The sequence below is a fragment of the Vulpes lagopus genome, chromosome 22 (assembly GCF_018345385.1).
Source record: "Vulpes lagopus strain Blue_001 chromosome 22, ASM1834538v1, whole genome shotgun sequence".
NCBI classification, from domain to species: Eukaryota; Metazoa; Chordata; class Mammalia; order Carnivora; family Canidae; genus Vulpes; species Vulpes lagopus.
In genome coordinates this window covers 11,159,436-11,185,092 of record NC_054845.1, presented here as the reverse complement: position 1 = coordinate 11,185,092, position 25,657 = coordinate 11,159,436, and the positions used below count along the sequence as shown (strand labels likewise).

The 25,657-nt window shown below is 42.6% G+C and overlaps 1 protein-coding gene across 1 annotated transcript in view; it reads right to left on the bottom strand.

Moving 5' to 3' along the window:
• Nucleotides 1–25,657, bottom strand: part of KIAA2012 (KIAA2012 ortholog) — a 108,523-nt gene that overhangs the window by 41,583 nt on the left and 41,283 nt on the right. Inside the window, exon 12 of the mRNA XM_041737473.1 lies at nt 12,234–12,310. Within this exon, the coding sequence (XP_041593407.1) occupies nt 12,234–12,310 (77 nt within the window). The remainder of the gene's footprint in view (nt 1–12,233; nt 12,311–25,657) is intronic.

Here is a 25,657-nt window from a genome sequence, read left to right as displayed (position 1 = left end):
AAAAGACCCTTGCCCTCAGTGTGATGGCTAACCTTGCCCTGCTTGCCTGGCCCTGGACTATCTCTTCTGCCTCATTCAGTCATTCAACAAATATTTACTGAGTCCCTTCTCTATGCCCACTAGAGCAGATACAGCACTGCAAGAAGCAGACAGAAGTCTCCACCCTCGTGAAAACTGCACATACATTCTATTGGGAGGGAAGAGATAACAAGGAAATGGAATACATGTTACATGTTATGGCCCAATTCAGTTAAAATGGGGAGGGCCAGTGAAGGCGCCTTTACAGGAAGTATGTATTGACCTCCAGAAGCTAATCCTCTGCACAGCATTGGCTCCTCATTCCCAAAGAGGAAAGTTATTTGTTACTTTTCAGGACTGATTTGCTGGGGTCACTAGTATGCCATGAGGTCACCCTGGGTGTGGATTTGATCATTTCCATATTTTCTAGGAGACTAAATCTCTCTGGGCCATTATAAACTCCCTGTCCTACAACATTTATATTAAAGTATTAGTGATGAATTAACAGTTGGGTCCCCACAAACAGCCGTCATTTTGATGAACATCTCCACCCTTTTGAAATGTGGCTAAAAACTTTTCTGGACAAACACATGTCCAATTTTTTGTCATTTCAGTCATTTTTATGATTAGCTTCTCAGAGTGAGACAGTCTCTCCCTATTTCTAGATCAAATGAAAACATTCGGTCCAAGCTAGAATCATATGAAAAATTTGAAGCAGCTTTCTAGCTTCCAAAATCATGCATGAATCACTGAGTGCAATAATAGAAATCAGACAATACTGATTTGAGGGAAATTTCTCCATTATCTTCAAGAGAAGATTTTGTGTTAGCCCAGAGGACAAAAGCATAGTCACAGCCAGTTCCAATGGCTAGAATTACTTTCTTATTACTCTCAGTTTGAAGAGTAGGGAGTTGCGAGGCTTTGAGAAGAGTCCCTCCAAGTCATCTGACCTGTAATCTTTTTTTTTTTTTCTTAAGTAGGCTCCACATCCAGCGTGGAGCCCAACATGGGGCTTGAACTCATGACCCTGAGATCAATCCTGGGCTGAGATCAAGAATCGAATGCTTAACCAGCTGAACCACCCAGGTGCCCCCGTGGCCTGTACATCTTTTGATAAAACAATTCTCTTAATTGTGTGGCTCATCTCCTTAACTTTAGAAGCCATGAATTCTCACTTGATGGAATATCATCAGTGAAGGTTCTATAGTCACTGGAATTTTGTAAAGAACTGTTTTTACTTATTACTACATTCAAGTGTTCTAACAAATAAATGATAGTGAAAGGGGGCTTTGGAGATGGGAGGCAAGAAAAGATTAACTACATAAAAAGGATTCTGGGAGGTAGTGAGAAGAGGAAAAAAAGTCAGAAAGTAAAAACCAGGCAAGAAAGCCATGTGTTGGGATGGGTTTGCATTTATTCATCAAGCTGGTATTTATTCAGTGATACTGTATGTGTCAGACATACACATACATAGCAGGATGATTTTAGATAGTGATAAGTCTATGAAGAGAATGAAACAGTATAGGATGGAGGTTGGTGAGCAGGGGTGGGACTAGCCTTTGGGTGATGTGGGAAGATCTTTCTGAGATGACTGGAGTGGAGAGCTAGGTGATAAGAAGAAGTTGACCATGGGAGGATCTATCTTTTGCACTCAGTGTAGCCCGTATCTGATTATTTAGAGGTAAAACCAGGCAGGAGTCCTCTGAAAAGGAAAGTGGAATTCCTGATTTCTAGGCCTGTTCTGAGCAGCCCTCTGGGCTCCATCCCTGATCCTGCAAGGCACACTTCTGTTTTCTGGGTGGGACAGCAATCATAATTACACTTGCAACTCTTGGGCTATTTTGAGAGCAAAGAAGCAGAATAAATAGTAAACAGGAGTCAAAATAGCTGAAGATGCATAAAAGGGAGAAGAAAGCAGAAGGATAGATGGAAGGGAAGGAAAATGGAGGAACTAGTTGAAAGCAGAGATGCCTGAAGCTTTTTTGTTTCTTTCCTGTGCAGACTTCATTGGACAAGATTACAAAACTGGTGGAAGGGTGAACTTTAGCAGAAAGTCAAAACCCACCTATACTGTACTGTAACTACTTTAATATTTTCATGTTCTGCTAAAAAACACCTGAGAGCCTTTCTTTTCAGTAAATGAAACAATAAAGATTAATGAGTTAATTTGGTAAAGCTGATTTGAATTGCACAGAAGGTGTTGCGTAAGTACTTGGCATTTAAAAAGTTATCTGACATTTAAAAGGAGATGGCTGTTAATGAATTCAAGAGCTAATCTTATACTCTGACAGAGAGAGCCATGGAAAATCCAGGATTATTATCTTGCTGTAAACATAATGTGATTCAGTTGAAAGCCAGAACAAAAGAGAGCTATGGGCTGTAATACGAATATCCATAAGTGCACATATATAATGTAGTGAAACTTAGAGGAATTCCATTAAATAAATGCCATTTCCTTTCTTGCTCCTATTAATATTTGAGCCACAAACTTAAAAAAAACCCTTCTCTCCAATAGTTTTTCCTCCTCCTTTCAACTTGTATATTTTGAAGAGTAACCACCATGGGTTGGCTCTACAGTCATTGGAATGACTTACCTTAAGAAGGAAAGCAGATTCTAAACTCAATCAGCTAGATTTCCACCCATGGGTCCCACAGAGCCACCATACAGATCTGTCCTGCAGGCATCTCTCAGACCCTCCTCTTTACTTCTCCCACTCCTTTCTAATTGGGGTTCCCCATCTCCCTAGCTGTGGCTTAATGGCTCCAAGAAGAGCTATTGTCCCTCATTAAGGAGGCTGCAACACTCTCGCTGTCTAACTGCCTCCCACGCAGCTCACAACTTCATTCTGCCTGAGAGAAAGCTGCCAAGAGTCTCTGGGAACCTGTGGGCAGGCTGAGCTGGAGGAAGAAAACAGAAGGAAGGAGGCCTTTGTAGCCAAGATCTGAAATATGCTGGGGCACACACCCCATCATTATCTTAATGCATGGAGAGCAGGGTCGGGAGGCCTTTGCTGAAACCCTTATGTGGTCTATCAAGTTGTCACATCAAACCTCTGTGCACACAGGGCATTTGTCCCCTCCTGTGAGCAAACAAAAGGAAAAGAGCCAGGCTCTCCTCTGGATCACCAGGCCCCCCTCCTTGGCTGAGAGTCTGTCCCTCCACTTTCCTGGGGGTTGGGGAGACTCTGAATCCCAGCAGGAATGGAGAGATCTGAGAGATTTAGTCACAGGGGGTGGGGAGGGGTGAAGAGGGCTAGGATTCTGAGCTTCCCCCTCACCATGCGCCCTGCTGGGTAGGTGGAGACCAAATCCTGGAAAGAGCCACTCCTGCCAGGGCCATGGGCTGAAGGATCTGGCTAGTTCCCCAGTACTTGGCCTTCTCAGACCCTGTTATTTCTTGCCCATGGAAGCCTGTGGAACTAAAAATGGGCAGTAGGAATGGGCGCACAGTGGGAGCTGAGAGGAGAATGGAGCCCTGTAGTGCTCCCTATGACTGGGCTGCTTGGGGAGGGATCTGAGTGGACCATGGACTTCATATATGCTAACACTCAGGGTAACTGGGAGGGGACCCAGCCTGTTCAAGGTCAGACACCCTAGCTGGCTGGAGGTCCCCTTCTGAGACCTTGTCTCTGTCTAGGTTTCCCTGGCCTGGAGGAGCAGAAGACCTCTGAGAGTCTTTAGGAGGCCAGAGAGAACACCAGGATCTCTATTCAATAAACTGGTCTGCCTGCATGGCCTCTTTCTGAGGAGAAAGGAGCCTAAACCATGGGCTCCTTCCACTCACAAGTGGGTCCAGTGGTCCATGTGCCTGTCACCTGGGTTCATCCTGTCCATCTCGGCCACCTGACATCCTGGCCCACTTTTTCTGTTCTAGAGGCAAAATTGGTGCTGGTGAGATGGGCTGAGGGGATGGATAGTTTGCGGAGGGGCTCTGCAAGGAGGCACAGCCAACAGATGGTTTGGTTGGAAGCCACAGAAGAGCCTTCTCATTTCCCTTCCTGGCACAGATTTTGGTCTCCATCCACTTTTTTATGCCTCAACTATACGAAAGGAGATTGTATATTCTCCTGAGGGTTTAACAAATTAGTCTAATAGCTAGCAAACTTAGATTAGGAAGAGAAACACTGCAAGCTCCAGTCTCAGCTTTAGGGACTTGTGTCACGTCATTAAGCTTTTTGTGCCTCAGTTTCCCTACCTATACAATGGGGCCAACCAACCGCACTGTTCCCCTCAGGGAGCATTTGAATAATGAAACCCAGCACATCTTAATTCCACAGGCTTCTACTATCTGGAAGTAAATCTTATCCGTGAGTTCTAATTGATATTGTCTTCAGTTTAATTAAGTGCTTTGTTGACACAACAGAATCATTGTTTATCTGGCTTAGCAGGAGCTGGAGGAGAAAAATTTTAAGCCAAAATAGTGATCTCTTTTGCCTCAGGGGAGGTAGAAACTAGCTTTTTCTGTGAGGGGGTGTCTGGCTGTCTTCAGGCTGGAACTTTGCCTGTGTTTGAGAAATGACGCATCCTATTTTAGGCTGGGAGATGAGAGGTGGTGGGGTGCAGGGTGGGAAATCTGAACAAGTCCCTACCTCCTTCTAATCCAACACTTTAACCCAAAACTGTGTGACTTCCTTGTTATTGCTGGGTCTGGTGTGACTTTTCCAAGCTGACAGCCAATCGAGAGACAGGGAAACTCAACTTGCAAAAGGATCCCACTGTAAAAGGTCATTTAAAATCAGTCGATTTTCACTACGAAAAGAAATGATACCCATGTTGCTTTGATTCCCACACTGGCCCATGAAAGTTTATCTAACTCATAATTTAGCTGGACTAAAAAGCTGAATTAGCCCTGGAAGTGCTGGGACAGCACAGGGCTCGAAGAAGAGAAACAAAGATCTCCTTTCCCTTTCCTTCCCTCCCGCTCCCTTCCTTTGGGCCCTCTGGTCCTCTGGCCTCTAAGTTTTCCTGGGCAGCCCTATGCTGGGGGTAGGGGTGGGCCCTGCTGGAAACAGGGCTTCTGGCTCCAAAATTCTCTGCCTCCCTCTGCCCTCCACCCCGTCCCAGGCTTTCAACTCTGTTTCCTTAGGTGCAGGACAGAAAACAAGAAAAAAAAAATCACAATGAGATATGAGAAACCCAAAGGAATCTCTAATAGGTAGAATTGTAAGCAGTGAAACAAAATCCAGACAGCATAGAGGATATTTGGTTGGGGAGATATTTGCGCTTGGGGGCTGCGGGGCGTGTGAGGGGGGAAGGGGAAAATGGTAGGTAGACTGGCTCACAGTCCTTTAAATTATTCCTGCTTTTCCACATCTGACCTTTTAGATGGTATACAAGCTCCGAGTTCTGTTTTATAGTGGCTTTCAAGCAGAGAACAGGGGAATAGAATACTTTACTATTGTAATTTATTGGGATTGCTTAGTGACAAACATTGTGCTAATCCCTTTCCATATGTTGTTTCATCCAATTCTTGTCATGACCTCATAAGGGACATATTATTATCCTTCATAGATCAGGAAATTGGCCCTCAGAGAGGTTAAATAACCTGCCTGAAACCACAGCAGCCAGTTGGGAAGAAGCTGGGATCTCAATGCAGCTTTGTGGGATTCCCAAACCAGCAGACCTCTTTGTAAGTGTAGGTCACAGGCACTTACAAAGAGGGGTCTCTGTCTGTTGTGACATCTGCTTCCTCATCTGTAAAATGGGGATAATAACTGTACCTATTTCCTAGGGATATTGTAAAGATTAAGAGAGATAATAATCCTGCACACAATAAACCTCAAAAACACTGGCTGCTATTATTATTTAAAGAGACCCTCTCAAAAAAAAAAAAAAAGAGATCCTCTCAAGATAATGGGGAGATAACTGTGGATATTTATAATATGATGGAGGTTCATTATATTATTCTATTTTTGCATGTATTTGAAATTTTCCATAATAAAAAGAACAGAAATCAAGGAGGCACATCCTATGTCTGGTTGGAATCAGCGCCGATAACAGATCAATAAATACAGACTTCTTGGAAAAAATGATAGAGTAAAAATTTAAAAAAATGAAAGCCTTGGTTTTGTAATTAAAAACAAACTCCTCTCAGTAAATTATTCTTAAATTGTCAATGGAGTTTTGGGCTGACAAAATAATGTGGGTGAGGTTGAACCAGAAGTTGAAGTTTGCTTAGATCTTCAAAAAACCTTTGAATCAAGCGCCACAATCAAAACTATTTAGAAAGCCAGGGAGGAAGAAAAAGGGAAATGAGTGGGGAGAGGGGAAGAGGAGAGAGAGGGGACCACCATGGAACCTGGGGAAATTCTGTGCCATGCCTTTGAAAATGAGAAATAAAAGGTGGGGAGCACAGCCTACTTCTCTGGATGGGGGGGGTGGGGTGGTGCAGACTGTTAATTCTCTTAGGAATCAGTAATACGCCCAATCTTACTTATCAGCCTCAAAAAGATCTCCAGGAAGGATGCCTAATGACATCTCCTATCTGCACATGACCCAGGGAGTGAAACACCAAATTGTGCCAACCAACAGCAGGAAGTATCTAGATATTGTGTGAGTTGTTAGAGAAATGTCAGCTGAACTTCCATATCATTATCACTGGAAATAAAACAAGTGCAATCTCTACGATTTTAACAAATATTATTTGGAGGATTATAAGCTTTTCTACCCAGAACATGGTTCTTAATGTCAACTGAAGATTAATTTGTCAATTTTTCCCCCAGTATCTACCATGTGCCAAGAACTGTGCTAAATACAGGAGATACAAAGGTGAATTAAAGCAGAGGGAGTCTGCCTTTAAGGATTAGTACCTTGCTCTTTTAGATATCTGCCAAAAATTTCAACAGAAGGCAGGGTTCACCTCAGAAGGACACTGAAACAAAAGGTTACCTCTGTACCCGTTTGTACAAAAACTTAGTGTGTCTACAGGTGGGTTTTTGTGTGTGTGGTTTTTTTTTTGTCCTGCAAGAGGAAGGCTGAAAGGAGATATGAACACCATCTGTGAAACCACCAAGGAAACAGATGGGGTAAACATAGGTTTATTCAACCTAAATCCTAGTGTGCTAGAATTACAGGCTACTCTTTGAAATCCCAAAGAGGCACATTTAGGACACCTAAGATCAAATATGAATTCATGCTCTTAAAAACTCATGAAACCTGAACTTAAGAGATAATATAGGTTGAAATAGAAGTGATTTTGTGAAATGGGAAAAAGGAGACATAATTCCAGTTTAACAGGATTTTTAGGACACTGCCAAAGTTCTAATCCCCACAAAGCAACAAAACAAAACTCAAGATAAAGCATGTGAGAAAGGATGTTTGCTTTCCTTAACAAAGGGAGAAAACTGACAATGTGAAAACTGGTGAGATAGTTTCTTTCTTATTTTAAACAAAGAGATGCAGTGATTCTTGGGAAATCTAATTAAGGTTTGAGTTTGTACTTTAACACTCTTTACTGACAACCTCTCTTCCCTGACAGCTCTATAAACCAGTGGACTAAGGACCCTTCTTGCTCCAAGCTTACATGGCTGGATCTGGGTGGACAAGAGAGTTTCATAGTTTGAGATATTAACTTTTCAGAAAAAGAGGCAAATTCATTGTCCTCCAAAGTCTAAGGTCAGAGGGATAAAACGCTGAAAAGGGGTTGAGATCCTTTTTTTTTTTTAATTTTTATTTATGATAGGCACACAGTGAGAGAGAGAGAGAGAGAGAGAGAGAGAGAGGCAGAGGGAGAAGCAGGCTCCATGCACCAGGTGCCCGACGTGGGATTTGATCCCAGGTCTCCAGGATTGTGCCCTGGGCTAAAGGCAGGCGCTAAACTGCTGCGCCACCCAGGGATCCCAGGGTTGAGATCCTTAAAAGGAGAATTCTGGTGGCCCTGTCCAACAATTTGATAAAAACTTAATAATTTTATCTAACAGTCATTAAAAGATAATGGCACTGTAGTGTTAACCTTTGTTTAACTTGCTTTATATGTGTTGACTGTGACTCCTAGATCATTTTAAGTCAGGCTTGAATAAAACCAGTTTTCCGCTTGATTCATTTCTCCTTCTTACAGGCAGAATTTTGGAAGGAAAAAAAAAAGCAGCGAAAAACAAGAAGACAAACTAAAAACAAAACTTCAACTCAACGAAGATCTAATTTCAAATTAGCAAGACTGCACTTTTTTTGCATGCATTATTTGCAAGTTTTTTCCTCGTAGATACATTTATTATATTTTTACATAGCTGCAGTTCTAGTTAACATCACTTTGATTTCCATGATTTCCACTTTTAAAATGTAATCTCAGCTGGGGGTTATTCTCCCCCTCCCCCAGGGGACATTTGGCAAGCTCTGGAGATATTTTTTATTGTCACAAGTGGGGGCGGGCGCTGTGCAACTGGCATCTTTCAGGTAAAGGCTAGGGACACTGCTCAACATCCTGCAATGTATAAGAAAACTCCCCACGACCAAGAATATCTGGCACAAAATATTGATGGTGTGGGGGCTGAGAAACCAGAAGTATTAAATCACAGTTTCTGGGCAGCTCGGGAGGCCCAGCGGTTTAGTGCCTCCTTCAGCCCAGGGCATGATCTTGGAGCCCTGGGATGGAGTCCCATGTCAGGCTCCCTGCATGGAGCCTGCTTCTCCCTCTGCCTGTGTCTCAGCCTCTCTCTCTCTGTGTCTCTCATGAATAAATAAATAAAATCTTTAAAAAAAAATCAGTTTCTAGTATGAACAAGCATCGTTTCTCAATGAATTAAACCTTTCATTGAGAGGGATAGGTCATAATTAAGTTAAATCATTTCTCTCATGTTGGACTATTAGGCTGTTTCCAATTTATCCTTATTATAGATAATGCTGCAGTGGACATCTTCACTCACTTTTTTTTTCCAGCTGGATAATTTCCTTAGAACGAATTCCTAGGAGTCAGAAATACTGAATAGATGAGTTGGAATATTTTTTCATGCTTCACAAGTTATATTGCCATTTTGCTTAACCACTGGATTAAACCAAATTACAACCCGCCAGAAGTGTGTAAGTGTTCCAGTTTCACCAAAACAAAGGCACAACTGGGTGTTACCATTAAAAAAAAAAAAAAAGAAAGAAAAAAGAAAAGCGAGAGGAGGCACACATCCCAAATATAAAATGGTACCTCCAGGTTGTCTCAATCTGCGCGTAAATCACCACTCAGGATAAATATTTTTCCAAACTTGTTTTCTGTTGCTATTATTTTTGACATACGTTGTTTATTATGTCTTTTACTTATTTTTCTCACTCGTTCTCAATGTTTTCCTTGTAAAATTCAATGTCACCTTCATGGAGCATAGACAGCGGTGCTGCCGTGGTGAACACAATTTTTAAAAAACTTTTTTTTTTTTTTTAAAGTTTTGCTTTTTCTGCCCCTACAGCATAGATATGTTAACGTCTCCTGCTGGAATTTTCATTTACAATTTTAATACTCTTTTTTTTTTTTTTTAGGTGCTGGTCACCTCACCCAACCTGCAGCCTCTACACAGAGAGGCCCTGGGGAAGAGGAGAAGCTTCTCGAGCGATTGAAGTCAGCCACCGCGGTAAGAGCAGCCCTTGGTCGCCGACGGTCCGCGGGAACTAATTTCTCTTAATCAAATGAAAGGCCCGAGGAGGAGCCACGAGGCAGAAAGGAAACTGTGTGTGAAGGAGGATACCAAGTCCTGTGAGGAGGCTGAAGGACCCGCATTAATAGGGGGGCATCGTACCTTCAGGACTTCAGAACTGGCAAGGCTCCGTGTGCAGCTATTAATATGCAAAAAACGCCTTCATAAATACTTGATTCTGTTCACAGTGGGGAGGCAGCTCATTTGAAAGAGGAAATGGAGCTTGCAGTTGAAACATGTCTGCTTGTCTCCTTTTTCTTTTTTCACTGCTCTTTTCATCTGCGCGTTCCCCCTCGCAGTCTCTTCCCCCTCTTGCGGCGGCTCAGCCCGCTCCTCCGCCTCCCAGGAAGTCGTGGCGGGCGCCGCGGCTCCCACGCCTGCGTGCGGAGCCGCCCGGGGGCCTGCGCGGTGGCGGCGGCAGCGGCGACGGGCGGCGCGGGGCGGGCGCCTCAGGCCTCCGCGCTCTTCCGCCGCGCGGGCCGCGGGCGACGACGCGCGCCGCCGACGTTTCCAGTCCGGCCGCTAGGGGGCGGCCGCGGGCGGCCTCCCGCTGCCGGGCCTCCACCCGCGAAGCGGGGCGCGCCTGGCTCGCCCCCTCGGCACCGCGCCGCCCGCCCCGTCGGGGCTTGTTTCCCGCCTCTACGTGTGACTTGTCGTGGAGGCGTGCTGAGGCCCAGGCGGCCCTCCCTGGCTTTGGTGGCGTGTTTCCCCGTCCCCGCAGCTGGCGCAGCGACACAGAAGTGCAAGTGCTTTAGGTGACCCCACTGCGCCCCGCGGCCAGACCCCCGTGGGGGGAGGGAGAGGCCGAGTCGGGGAGGGGCTCATGGGAAAGAGAGAAAAGTAGAAACTGATGCGGACGCAGATCAGCCTTGGGTGCCCCCCCAGCTGCCTCACCCTGCAGGGAGCCCACTGGGTTTGCCCGCGGCCCAGCAGGGCACCGAACTGAAATCTGCTGGGCACAAATTTGTTTCTAAATCCTTTCCAGATGCTTTATAGTCAACATGAAATTAGTCGTTTGCATGGAGTCAGTTGAGGAAGTAGTTACAATTTTAGTCGGTGATTAATCTAATAAAGGGCCATTAGCCTCCAGAAGGGAGGGGTGGGAGCCACCTCCCCCTTCCTCAGCCTCACCCCCACTCTCCCTGTGTTTAGGGGCTGGCGGGGCCCCCTCGACGGTCTCCTCGGATGCCTTTCGTTTTGGGGCCCACTTGAAAAGGAGGTAAGACTACTTGTGACTTGGACAAACCCACCGGTTCTGTGGGGGAACAACGGCCGTCTTCACAAGAGAGGCCCGTGAAGTTCGCAGAGTGAGCCGGTCGGCCACAGCTTCACAGGGGAAGCCTACGTACAATTAGAGTTTAAGGCCCTCGGTCTGGTGTGCCCCCTTTCTGACTGCAAGGTTAATAATTCGGTCTAGGGCTTAATTTGACAGGACTGAGCCACGCTTTTATGGCAGATATTAGGTCTCCTGAAATACAGGCAGGGGAGCTGTGTGAATTTGGAGCATGTTTAGGGTTATGTGAGGCATCTGCAAGGCCTTTGGAATTGTGGAATTATCAAAATATAGCATAGTTATATTTTCCTTAGTCACAGACTCTCTTTAAAAAGAAAACCTTCTAGATCCCTCATAAAGGCTATCTTCAAAGCAGGAATGCAAAAAAAAAAAAAAAAAAAGAAGAAGAAGCAGCAGCAAACGTTGGTTCAGTGGTTCCTCAGTAGCAGGAAGGGTCAGCTCAGCTGTGTTTTACCTCAGCAGAGGCCTGGCCCAGGCCTGGGGTTCTAACAGTGAGAGTTCAGGTCCTTCCTCAGAACCCAGCTAGGCACACACAGGAAAACAAAACTACTTTTATTATTATTGCTTTTTAATGAATGTGTGGCCAGAGGAGAAAGCCGGGCTGTGGCAGGAAGCCAGAGATAAGGGAGAAATAGAGGTCATGCCCCCCTCTCCTAGCCCAGGCTGTCGCCCAGCAGGAAGAGACCTGAGAGTGCCCTGGAGCTGTGCTCTCTCTCTTCGGGTTCTCTGAGACCCTGGGGACAGCTCTAAGAATTCCCCTGAGTTGTCTCTCTAGAGTGAATTTGAAGAGTCCCAACCTCAAAGCTTCAAATAAAGGAACAAACTTAGAAATATTTGTGAATGTACATCCTTGAAACGCTAATAGATATTTCTGACCCATCCAAATGAAGCATTTGTCTCCTTTCTTCATAGTATCCTTACATTTATTTCCCTTGATTGTTACTCTTCCCCCTCCCCATTGGAATAAGAGTTGGATGGGAAAAAATGGACCCTTTAGCACAGTCTTAGTGCCAGCTGCCTTGATGGATGATACGTTTCTGTGTTTCCTTATTCCCTTTTTGACTTTGCAGAAGTCAGGGAAAGGCTGATTCAACTCATTCAGGCACACGAAGAGCCACACAAAACAGCCCAAGTTGAGCTGACATTCCAAGGAACCTCTGTGATTTTATAATCCACTTGTCTCATTTTATTGATGAGGCAAATGAGGTCCAGAGAGATGAAGGCTCTCACCCAGGGTCACACAGCAAGCCAGCACAAGAACCCAACATCCTGCCTCCCAGTTTCATGCTGTTCAGTCAATACTGTACCTGCTTCTCTGGCTTTTGGGTCAAAGGTGAGATTTCATTAAGATTCGTGAGAAGATAGGTTCTGGATTCAGTGTTTGCTATGGTGAAAATCACAGAGAAAAAAGATTAAAGTTGTCAGATCTAGGTCTCATTAATTTTTATATATACTATATACATACACACCCAGATCATGTGTATAAGATTATAAATACACACCTATGACATTTGAATTTACTCGCCAAACAACATCTGTACCCTCTATAAGCACCATCTAAATACCATGTTATGTTGAGAAGTTATACTCAAATTTCTATTTTTCTTGTCTTGGTTGCTCTTTCAAAGAAAAAAGTAAATTCTTTGTGCTACTAAAATTCAGATAAAGCTGGAATTAAAAAGGAAATATTGATGGAAAAAATCTGCTGATACTGTTGAATATAAATTTTGCATGATTGTACTTCACTGAAGTAGGAAAATGCTTCTGCAACCTTCCAGATAGAGAGATCAGAGATTTCCCTTTTCCCTTCTCATGTGAGGGGGCTACAGGAGAAGTGGAAACCTAAAACAAACAAAGGCAAAGGCCAAAGTAGGGCTCGTGAGAGGGGACAAAGGAAAATCGTGGAGCTTGCCATGAAGCAGGTGCCATGCAGACACTAATGTGGTGTTACTCTGCATGACTGTCCTCCGTGGTTGCATGACCACTGCCCTCCACAGATATGGAAGCTTAGGTTGTAGAACAAGTGAGGTTTTCAGAAATGATTTGAGCCCAGGACTCCAACCCCATGCTGAAAAAGGATAGGATTTATTTTGTTTTCCTTTTTATTCCTAAGAAAGTGAATTTAATGTTTATAAAGGAATGTTTATTTGAGAACAGATTTAGCTAAGCACATGGCTCCACTGACAAGGGTTTTAGTCTCTAGTGTGGGTGGAGTGTCCAACAAAAAGTTATTTCTATGCTTGCTACTTTTAAGAGCCCGTGGCATCTTTGTCTCTTTGACCTGAAGCTTCTACTCATTCCTTGTAGGCTGACCTTTCCTTTTCTGTTGTTTCTCAGCTGTCCTGTTCTTGTTTGAAAATGGCTTTAGGACAGATTTAAAACATTTCTTTTTTAAAACAGCTGGGGAAACTGAGGCCCAGAGAGTGGTTTCAAGAGATTGGCTTAAGGCTAGTCCTTGAAATAGTGTAAGACCAGAACCTGAACCCAAATCTCCTGACTTAGTATCTAATACTTTCCCCTCCACATCACACTCCCTCCATTAGCCTCACTTGAGCTTGCCACATCACAGCTGCTTGGCCATGATCCATCCTTTGGACAAATCCAGCCCAGCAGAATTGTGTTGAGAGGAGGTTCACTTCACTGTGGCTTGGAAGGAAACTTGGGTCTTTTAGAAATGAAACTTATAAATTCTAATGCATAAAGAAAGTTCTTGCAACACCAGGAGAATGAATCAGTCAGCCAGAGTTCAAGAAATGTAAACACATTTTTAGATAGGAGACTAAAAAAATCGCTAAGGACTTCTCCATCTCTTGGGTCAAGACCCTGGTAATTTACTGAGGTCCATGCTGTCAAGGAGGAGACACAACTCAAACTGCATTCCTGGGAGATAAAGCAATGGGGGTGGTAAAACTTCCTCTCCCAACAATGTGGCTGGATCTACCCTTGTTATCAAGTTGAAGAAACTGATTGACCCATCACCCAATGCAGGCAACTGGCTGTGAACACAGGCCTGGCTCTTTCTCATCATTCCGAGCTGATGTGTACATTCACAGACTACAGACTGCACAACTTCCAGGCCTGCCTGAAACTGGGAGCTCAGAGTCTTTCTGTGATGAACATTTCTGCCACTAAAGAGATAAACAGAAAACACATTCCTTCTCTGGCTGCCCACCATCAGGCCAGAACAGATTTTCAAATGCTAGCATTAATCTAACCACAAGCTTTTAGCAAGGAGATAGCATTCCCACCAGATAATCAGGCTGTTTCAGAGATGACCCTTACAAGATGGGGTCTCATCCCAAACTCTTCTGCCTTTTTCAAATCATGGGATCCTTCACCAAACACTCAAAAGCAGGAAAGAGCATCTGATTCTAGCATGGAATAGGGTGCCTTAAAATTTCCTTCTATTTAAACCTATGTTGATGATGTTTAATTCCCAAGTTGTCTTTGTTGTTTTGATAAAAATGAAATATAGTCCTATTTATTCCCATTGTTTCAGAATGCTTATTTCCCTTGGTATGGGATACTCTGGTGGGTCTCATTGGTATCAGAATAGAGACCAAACTAAAAAGTCATCTTATCAGGCAGACTAGGCCACCTGACTTCGTGGTTGTGTGTCAGGGCTTGGGAAAGGACATCAGACCCACAGGCTCCAAAGTGGCCAAACATTCTGTGGTTACAAGGGCAGTAGCTTTTGGAGGTACATTTAAATATGTTTAGGGCCTTTTCCCACACATGTCATTTCTGAGGGATGAGTACTCTTTGATCCCTAGTATGCTCTCATGACACTTCCCCCATAATTTGCAGTGGTTCCTCATTGGAGAGGGGATATATCTACTGCCAAACAGATCTCAGAAAGCACTCTGCCTTCTCACAGCTTTGCACATGGACCTGCTGACCCTAGCAGAAGCCAATGGGAGGAGTCCTGAAAGTCAGCTTTTTTACCTTCATGGTTTTGTATTTGTGGTCAAAAATGGAAAATCCAAAAGCAAATTCCAGATTAATTTAAAAAATCTTCCAGTATGAACTAAACCATAAAAGGAAGATAATTCTGGTGCCTTTACATAGCCTTGCTGACCTTTTCTTAAGTATGATATCTAAAAATACTTTATTTTATATGATATGACTCAAGATGCCTATGATCTATGGAGCGTTTGATGTGTTATAATAAATCTTGATCTGCTTGTTTAATGCAGGAAACCAAGACCTAAGCTGGCCTTTTGGTATTGTCATTATCAAATTATTGGGATAAGATTTAAGACCTTGATTATGCTACACATTTTTTACTTTAAATTTTGGGTGAAGAGGAGAGTGAGATGGGCATATCAAAAAGTTACTCAAGACCTGAGAAAATCTCCAAGCTAAAGACATACCCCAAAGAGCTCTATTAAAGGAGCCAAGTAGATTCATCTAGAAGATATACATTGGTCTGAATTTAAATATGGAAATGCCTAGTAAATGCAAGGGCAATATTTTTCTTACAAGTTGGAATAAGAGTTCTTTTACTTGCTTATATCTTCTTAGACCAAGTCTAGTTCAGTCTCAAGGGTTTGGATTTAGCTTTGGGAACACCAGGTTCTCCCAAAAGTTCATAAATTATTTTTTATGGAGAGGTCCAAAGGTACATGGCAGTTTACCAAACCCAGAATGGAAGGCAAGCTAGACGGCAGAATCTAAGTTCAAGTTTTGCAGCAATAAAATATCAACTGCACAAGAAACCCTTCATTCAAGATACATTGTGGGATTAATAAGGATACTGTGATGGAAGACTGAGGAAGAAGAGAATTAACAAGAATGGCTGAAGGTGGAGCTACAAAGTGGCCAACCAATTCAATTCAGGTGGTGATCTTTTTTTTTTTTTTTTAAGATTTTATTTATTTATTCATGAGAGGCACAGAGAGAGAGGCAGAGACATAGGCAGAGGGAAAAGCAGGCTCCCCATGGGGAGCCTGATGCGGGACTCGATCCCAGGACTCTGGGATCACGACCTGAGCCAAAGGCAGATGCTCAACCACTGAACCACCCAGGTGCCCCTCGAGTGGTGATCTTAATTCTTTGAGAGATACTATTCTTGGTCACGCCTTCTCAAATAAGTATAGACGTCTGATCTTCTAGCCTTTAGGCTTACCCCCTTCAATCCATTTTTCAGATAGTTGGAAGAGTCATTTCTCTGAAATAAAAATCTGGTTATATTAATTGTGAGATCCTGCATAAATAGGATCTCACAATCTTTGGGATAATTTTCTCAGTTGTTACTATGGCTTTTCATAACCTAGCTCTTGCCTACCTCACTAGCTAACAGCACTTTTCCCCCACTCTCTTCTCTTCCTGTGCCCTGGGGGCCAGTGATTATAAGCTGCCTACACTTCTCCCATGTCACCATGTTCTCTAACCTTAAGGTGGTCCCTTTCCCTGGAGCATCCCTTCCTCTTCTTCACTTGGCTAGTTCCTACATATATCCTTAGAAAGTCAGCTTACGTGTTCCCTCATTCCAAAAACCTTCTCAAAGGCTGAGTTAGTCTGTACTTATTTATAGGTGTCACCATAATCTACTACTGTGGACAACACGAAGGCATGGACTTTGTTTCTCAACTGTATTCATGTGCCTACCCCAGTATATGGCATTAGTAGATGGTCCCTTAGTGTTTGTTGAATGAATAAATGAATAAGCAATCCTATGTGCTTTGTAAAACAGACTCTATTGGACATGTTCCAATGCTTGTGACTTCATTATTTTTTCAAATAAGGAATTGTAGAGAACTAAGACAACAGTAAATGAAAAGCCATAGGCCACAGGAAGATGTGTGAAAAAAGCTAGGAGAAAAAAAAAATCCTAAAGAAAAGCCTCATGCTTCTTTATGCCACAAATGTCAGAGGCATGAGGAAACGGAAAGGAGTATTTATGGATTGCTAGTTAATAAAAGTTATAATTTTTTGGTCATTCTGACAGAAGAAAAAATAATATTCTAAACTTTATTATAGGTTGAGAGATATAACTGGTACTGTACTCACACACTCATACATACACACCCTACCATACCTTAAAATCCATACCAGCCTTAAAATGCATTGTGCTAAACGTTACTTCACTGCTTGAGCAAGGCCCTGACCCCTTGTGCATATTATACAGTAAGTGAACAGCAGATTCTGGCTATTTAGAAGGGACACATTCTGAGAATTTCAAGAATCCTTAGATTTGTGAATACCTCTAGTGTATTTCATATTCCCAATAAAAAGGAGTTCTTCAAGTTCTTAATGAGTCTATAAATAAAGGGTTAGGGTGATTTATAAAATTATTTTTTTCCAGAGAATCATAAAAATGTTAGACCATATCACTTTCTCTTATTTTTATCATCAGCTCCAGCAGTTGACCTTCTATTTAGGGCCATTTAGCAATATTTATATAAAAAGAATCAGTATTCCTCTTTTTGAAAAATAACTTCACAAGAGCAATTGCAGGTGTTGTAGTGAATATAGATCACAACACTGAGCTATGGGTGCTCAGAGGAGAGCTAGGTGAACTCACTAGCTTAGTGGTGGTCTTTTGTTTTCCAGCCTTATATCTTTGATTTGATTCCATGCCTCTGTAAGATGACATATTGTATGTGTCACTGATTTGTGAAGTCATTTGCAAATAGTTGAAACTGACCCTTCAAGTTCACAAATACCCAAAGCCCACCATTATATAATTCTTTATAATCCTCTCATTTTTCCTGAAAATACTCATTAAAACCAAATGATCAAAAAGAAAACAAAGAGTTGTGAAAGATCTATAGATGATTTCAGTGAATAGATGTCTTAAATTGCTCTTTGAACCCAGTTGCAGGGAGTATCAAATATTTTCAGAATACTGTTATATCCATTCTCTTAAAAACAAATGGTAATTTTAAGGCCAAAGAGATGCAAGAATTTTTTGTTAAGGTTATTGAGCAAATCAAAGGAACAAATGTTTCCTACATCTAAGCCTTGAAAGAGGTTCTCTATGCCTATGTGGGCGGTCCCATTGGAATGGGGAGTTGTTATTTAAGGGGTATAGGATCTCAGTTTTGCAAGAAGAGTTCTGGAAATTGGTTGCACCATGATGAGAATCTACTCAATGGTACAGAATGGTACACTTAAAAATGGTGAAAATGGCAAATTTTATGTTGTATATATTTTACTGCAATTCTAAAAAGTGACAGGGGGTAGGAGGAGATGAAGAATTGTACTCTGGGCAGAGGCAACAGTATATTCAAAAGCTTGGAAATAAAGAGATTTGCATGAGCCTAAGGTCTTCTAGCTACTAGAAGTAGAGAAAAGAGGAAATGAACCTTTTTATTTTCTTTCCCTGAATATAGAGCTTGCCATGGGGCAATTCTGAAATAGTCGAAGTTTGTCGTTGGCACTCTACCATTTCCCTTTCTGTACTTTTCTTTTTCTTGTGCCTTCTTCTCTATATAGCTGTTTCTGTTCATCTAAGCCCTCTAGGGCAGTCAACTAGCCATGCATGTTTCAATGCTTAAACCTCTCTTCACTCTCAACTTACCCACCTCTCTTCCTACCTCTGTCAGAATCTTTAGTCCCTCAAAGCAGCTAGTTCTCAGGTAGGTTGCAAGAGGACAGCCATTTGATCAAATAATTTTTTAAACTAAAGGGTGAATGACTATTAACTTATCAGAAGTATCAACCTTTTAAGAGAATACTTCTGAATTCAAAGTGAATCTATTAATAAGATTTTAATAGTAGAATGAAGTGAAATTGTAACATTTTTGGCCATATTAGTAAGAATGTTTTTGGTCTGGAGAGCTACCCTGTTATGGCCTATCTTCCTAGAAAATCTGTCTCAAGAGTTTGGCTTCTCCCAAATTATTCCTCCTTTTTTTTTTTTTTTTTTTTTTTTTTTTAGCTTCTTCTCTTCTCATGTCTCTAAAAGTTGCAAATCATTTTCAGTGTTACCCACCAAAGGGTGTCTGATGCTAAGTAAGGGGAGTTGGGGGAGAAAAGGATGTACAACAGAAACCATTTATTTGTATGGCTTATAAAATCAGGAACTTCCTAAAGGCTCCATTTTGTCAGATGGAAACGTGCCTGTTTACATTGACATCACTGCTAAACATGCATTGTGATAAAAATGCAGGCTTCTGGGGTTCAAATCACAGCCATTTAGCTGTGTGCCCATTTACCTTGGGCAAGTCACTTAACCTCTCTGAGTCACATCATCCTAGATGAAAAATGAGGATAGCAATAGAATTTACCTCATATCATTGCTGTAAGGACGAAGTAAAATAATGAATGTAATGCCCTCAGCACAAATGTTTGGCATATCAAAGATAGATAACAATGATAGCTATCATCTCCATCATCATCATTATCATCCTCCTTCACTACTAGAGGGTTCCTATTAAGAGCTGTTCTGGCCCAGTTCCAACCAACCAGTGAAAAAGAACAGAACTGACACTGAAACTTCCCACCATGGTCAGGATGTCCATCCAAGGAGAATGGCAGGAGGCGTAATGCAGAATGCCAGGCTCTCAAGTACTTCTCTGCTTACAGATTTTGAGATTGGCAAGCGTATGATTGTGCCTTTTCTCCTTCTAGTTTTGTAGTCTCTGGCAAAAACAATTCCTTCCCCTCAGCTCTGGCTCCAGCACTCCAACTGTGACATTGCTTCCTGTCACTATAGCAGGTCCCTCATTCAGGATTCATTGCTGCCTGCCCCAAAATAAGCAGTGAGGAAGACCACACACATTTCTCTATTAATCAAAGACGATTTTTAGGGGAGAGGGAAGGTTTCTACATAATCATCCTTTCCCCCTGGTCTGAGGCAGAAGCAGCAATGGTGGTAGACAGAGGATGAGCTGCAAAGTCAACCTACACTCCTAGTTTTTGCTTCTTTCTAAATGGGGGAATGAAGTATAAAAGGGAGCTTGGAAGAAGTAGTACTGGCCTCAGTCCTCCATTTAGAATACATGTCCAAGAGTATTTTCCAGATACTTTCCTCATTTGTGGTGGCGCAGGCTGAGCTGTGCAATGTCCACCTCATTATAATGTGAATTGTGCAGCATATGACCTGCAGAACCCATAGGACACCCCTGCAGATTTTCCTTACTGGGCCTGCTAAGCACAAGCACTTGGTTTAGCTCCTCTTCTCGCCTAATATTTATACTCAGGCCACAGCACACGGGGCTACCCATGAGTAACTCCTGAGGACACCACATTTCTGAGGCTCTCCAAGAAGTGAATCCTCTTCCCTACTTTTGCTATATTAGGGGAGAAATTGCATGTTTCTGGAGGTCTCAGTATAAAATAATGTGTATGTGAATCACATGAGATAGAGGAGAAGTAGAGGTGACTTTTTTAGAGAAAAATCTTACTTCTTAGGGGACGCTGAATACTAGACCCCTCCTTTTCATGGCTGGTATTTGAATTGACAGATTCATAGGCTGAAAAACAATAGGGGTTTTACCTGTGAGTGTGAAAATGTCTTGAAAAAAAGCTATTTTTCTTACCTCAAGACAAGGGAAAACCAAGTGGAGCTTTGATGCTTAAGCCTCATAATAAGTTGAATGGTTTTTTTTTTTTTTTTTTTTTTTTTTTAAAATCTGTTGATGCTATCATGGAGAGAAGGTTGATCTGGGATTTTAAAAGCCCGGAAGAAAATAATACTTTTATTTAAGATGTTTAAGGGTGAAATCCTGTAGGGACTGTGATGCTGAAATTCTGAGAGGAGAACTTTTGATGGAGTAAGAGCATGAAACAGTTAATGCTTGACACATGCTGTGAGGAGATGCCCAGATTTGAACAGCAGATGTGCTGTGGGGCCCCAGTGCATGCAGCAATAGGGGGATGACAGACAAGTGTGAGGAGCCCCAGCCTGCAGCTGTAGCGCAAATACAAGGGTTGGACCAGGGGGGACAGGAGGGATTCTAGCCCATCTGATTCTAGCCAAGAGGACAGACAGGCTTCTGCATAGCCCTGATTTTTTTTTTTTTTTTCAATCTCTTAAAGTTACCTTGGGCGAGAATTATTTTCCTGGCTGTCCTTGTCAGTCAAAATGAAAACTAGTTAAAACAATGCTGTTTTAATGAATGAGGAGAATTTGCATGATGTTCCAGAGAAAAACAGTTAAGGGAAGGGGGTGGTGATGATAGATGGCAAAGAGGTCAACTGAATGGATCTGAGATAGAAGAACAGTTTTTAATGGGAAATTTGGGAGTGTGTGTGGGGGCGGGTGGTTAGGGGTTTGGGGTATACGAGGTATTGAAGAGATACCAATAGGAAGGAAAAGTGAGGGAGAAATCATAGAAAATTCAAACTGGAAAAGACTTTGAGATCTTCTAATTGCCCCTCCAACTCATATCCAAATACACATATGTATGTATGTATGCATGCTTCATTGTCTCATTATGGATGATAAATACCCTAGACAGGTTGCCAAAAAAAAGAATGTTCATTTTTATTGATTTGCTAAACTATGGTGGGCTTGGAAAAGCCTGTTCCTGGGTGTTTTTCCTCCCTGGAGTGCACAGACACAGCCGTGTGCACACACATAACTTAGGCTGAGTAGGGCAACTTGGGATTCTAAGAACCAACACTAGAGAGAGGAAAAGCCATAATTAGTGTTAATTGTTGACCCTACAGTTCAAGAATAGATGCTCTTGAGAATGGGAAATGAGAACAAACATTAATTATTGAGTAGGGACCTTGGAGACAGACACTCTGGATTAAAAGGAGGGAGATAAATTGCATAATGAATGTTAATTTTCCCACAAAGAATTGAGTGGTCGGTGGTTGGAAAGGAAAAAGAGGCTAAAAACAATCATGAAAGAGAAACCTCAATGTGTGCTCGGGTAAGAGGGTATAGGAGGGTTATACACACACTTTCCATCACTGCTTGCTGCCTTGCCCTTTGCCTTACAGCTCCCAAGAAATCTGCTATCACAGTTTTCCATAGGACTGTTTACCACAGTTGTGTGCTAGGAAGCTCAACCACTTCCCCAAGAATACAGAAGCCAGAAAATAGGCCCATTGCACACTGAGAAGGTGAGAGGTGTGTGATGCTGGAATTTATTTTATATGTGTGTTGGCGGGAGTTTGACTTAAAAATGAGAGTGATGGCTGAAGCTGAACACCAGTCAGGAGAGGGCTGTGGCCCTGTGTGTGCTGCCCTGGGGGTGATGGGACCCAGGGTCTTCCACTCTTGCTTTATCTTAACTACAATACACACACACACACACACACACACACACACACAGCCCCCAAAGAAACCCTCTTCACTGAAAGTGAAAACAGAAGAAAGTAATTTGAGTAGAAAATTGGAGATGAGCCTTGCAGCCAGTTTTGTAGAGACTCTGTTATCAGGCTTGTCCCTGGCTGCTAGGATTCAGAGGGCTGGTACACAACCCCACAGCCAGGCTGCACCCCCTACATCTGCGTGCTGCCTTCTGTTCAGGCCCTCATCAGCTGTTGCCTGGATGGCTCTGCAGTAGCCTGAATGCTCAGCCTTGTCTTTTGCTTGTTCCTTCATGCTGGCACACGTGCTAGGTTACATGGCATGCCTCCTCAAACATCTGTTATTCCTTGTTGCTTAAAAAGCAGCATCACAGCTTTCTCCTGGAACACAAGGCCTCTCTGGTCTGGCCCTGGCCTGACTTTCAGCCCCATCTCCTCCCGTGAAGCCCCTCACTGTCCATTCACATGGGCTGCTCATAATTTCCCACATGCATTCTACTTTCCTGTCTGTCTTTGTCTTTGTTCATGCTGGCCCCTTGGTTGGCCATGTCTTTCTCTCTTCTCTATTTATCCACATCTGCTAGTGTCTCAAAGGTCAGTGCAAATGAGATTTCTCCGCAAAAATCCCTCCCAGTCCCCTAGGTTAGAATTAATTGCTCTTTCCTTGAACACCTCAGAATTGTGTTGGTTAGGTCTCTAATGCAGGTAGAGTTAATTGCTTCTGAGTCTGTCCTCACTTGATCTGTGAGGCCCTGAAGGGCAGTAGCCACAGGTGCTGAGCCTCGGAAGTGGGGTGAGAAGAGTACAAACTCTAGGGTCTAGGGTCGGTAGGCCTGGGAATGAATAAGCTCACTGCCTACCAGATAAAATCAACATGCACAAGGGAGTTAGGCTCCTATGTTTCAGTTTCCTCACCTATGATATGTGAATGAAAATACTCAAAAAAAAAAAAAAAAGAAAATACTCATATCATGGGAATATTGGGCTGAGGGAATGAGATCACACAGTGGTTGAGAGTGTTCTCTCAATATCAGTGTCCTTCTCTGTCCCTAGCATATTGTAGGTGTTCAGTACATTTTACTAAGGGAGTCAAGCATACCTGTTAATGGGTCTTCTCTCTTTTAGGTCCAATAATTTTATATCAGAATTTTACTTACTACTTTACAAGATGTACTGCAAGTATGATCTGTTTGGGTTTTTAAATTTTTTAATTATTTTTTATTTTTTATTTTTTGAGAGAGAGAGTGTGCATGTGTGAGCCTGGGGTGGGGAGGGAAGGAAGAGGGAGTGAATCTTCAAGCAGATTCCTTGCTGAGTGCAGAGCCACATGGGGCTCGATTTCATGACCCTGAGATCATAACCTGCATGAGATCATGATCTGAGCAGAAACCAAGAGGTTTCTCTTGGTTTCTCAACCAACTGAGCCACCCAGGTAACCCAAATATGATCTGCTTTGTTACAAAGTATAAACTAGGACAGAAGATATTATTATAGCTACATTATTTTAGTTAAGGAATGTGGCAAGCTGCTGTAACAAAAAAAAAAACTCTGAAAGATAAACATTTATTTCTCTTTTGGATAGGAGCTGAGAGGTAGGTGGGCAGACAGGGTGGCTTTGCTCCATGAAGTTATCTGAGCACTAAGGTTTCCTGTATCTTCTGGTTCCATTATCCCAAAGAGTATTGCCCTCTTCCACATGGTTGAAGCTATTTTACCACCTCAGCCAAGTTCAAGGGGAAAAGGACCTCCTTTGGTAAAGAGAAGAGTGAGCAGTGTCCTTTTAAGAAAATGACTGGGAGTTCACATTACTCCTATTCACATTTTATTAAACACAACTTAGTTACATGGCCATGCTTGGTTGCGAGAAAATCTGGGAAACAATTTCTAGCCAGCAGCCATATATTCAGCTAAACTTAGGTGCTACTAATAAAAGGAATAATGAAAGAATGAATATTAGGGAAAAATTATAGTCTCTGCTAGTCATGGTTTTAATCATTATCTATGGGCAGTGTTCCAAGAATGCACATGGTATTTTCTGTGATATTCAGAAGTAGATAAAGGGGATATACCCATAGGAATTTTAAATCTCAGAGAAGAAAGAAGAAAAAAGTAAAAAAGGTAAAGGAAGTGATAGACTGCCTGGTGAGAGGCCCAGGCAGTAAGACTTAGTAGAACCTAAGAAAAGTAGCAATCAGTGTAGGCTGAGACATCACAATGAAGGTGGGAATTCAGCTAGTCCTTGAAGTCTGGACACTTGGACAAGTAAGATCAGAGGCAAGTATGATTTAATGGGAAGAACTTTGACCTAAGTGGGCACAGAAAAATCTGGATTTGAGCCTTACATTTGCCACATAGAAGCTGTGTGGCTTTGAGCAAATCACCATGCTTCTCTGGGCCTCAGTGTCCTTATCTATAAAATGAGAGCATTTTATTTTTATTTTTTTTTTAAGATTTTATTTATTCATGAGGGGCACAGGGAGAGAGGCAGGCTCCCCATGGGGAGACTGATGTGGGACTCGATCCCAGGACCCTAGGATCATGCCCTGAGCCAAAAGCAGATGCTTTTGAGCCACCCAGGCATCCCAAATGACAGAGTTTTCAAACTGTGGTCTTATAACTCCAGTGGCTTTAGAACCCCTGCCTAGGAGCCATCTTAGGAAGGGAAGAATTAGCTGAACTGTGGAGAAGTTGGGGGGACACAGACCAACTCCACTTCAACTGGAGCTCTGCAGTTTTATCTACTAGTGTCCTCAGCAAGTCTATTGAGCACTTCCTCTGCTTAAACGATGATGGATGCAATGCCTACATTCACTCTTGACTCTAGGGCTCTGAAATGGAACAAATGCAAGGGAAGTAGAATTTAGTTTCACAGGCTTTGTAAAAAATGTAAGTACCATCATATGCAAAAAATAAAGAGGATCTAAATATTCTTTAGCACTTCATACTGATTTTTTTCCTAAAAAATTTCCAGCAGATTCAGAGAGAACTATTATTTTTGACATTTTTCTTCTTTGGGAGGTGTAAAGTGCTGATGACACATTTTCAGCCAAATGTGAGGTAGGGGAATCTTTGTGCTCATAGGAATCATGAGAGGTTTTTGTCAAAGGAAAGGAGGCTCCCTAGTGTTTTTTAGTGGCTCTCTGCTGGTGGCTATCAGAACACCTTCGAGTATGGGCTGCTGGGGCTTTGCTGGCCTCACTGTGATGAGGGAAAGAACCCTACTTCTCTATGAAGTTCAGGAACAAGCACAGCTATCACAGTCTGCCCTGTGGTATATGTGACAGACCCAAATTAGCCCCATGCCGAGCCTCATGGGAATCTCCCATAATTTCTGTAAGGAGAGCATGTCGGTCAGAGCTTAGTGGAGAATGGAAACCACCAGGTATTTTTAAAAGGAATGGAGTTACTATACAGAACTTGATGCTTATAAAGTTGCCGTAGCAACTACCTCTGGACAGACTCAGTCCTCACGAGCTTGCTTGCCCGAGTAAGTAGCCCCGAGCTTCTGCTTTTCTTCTGC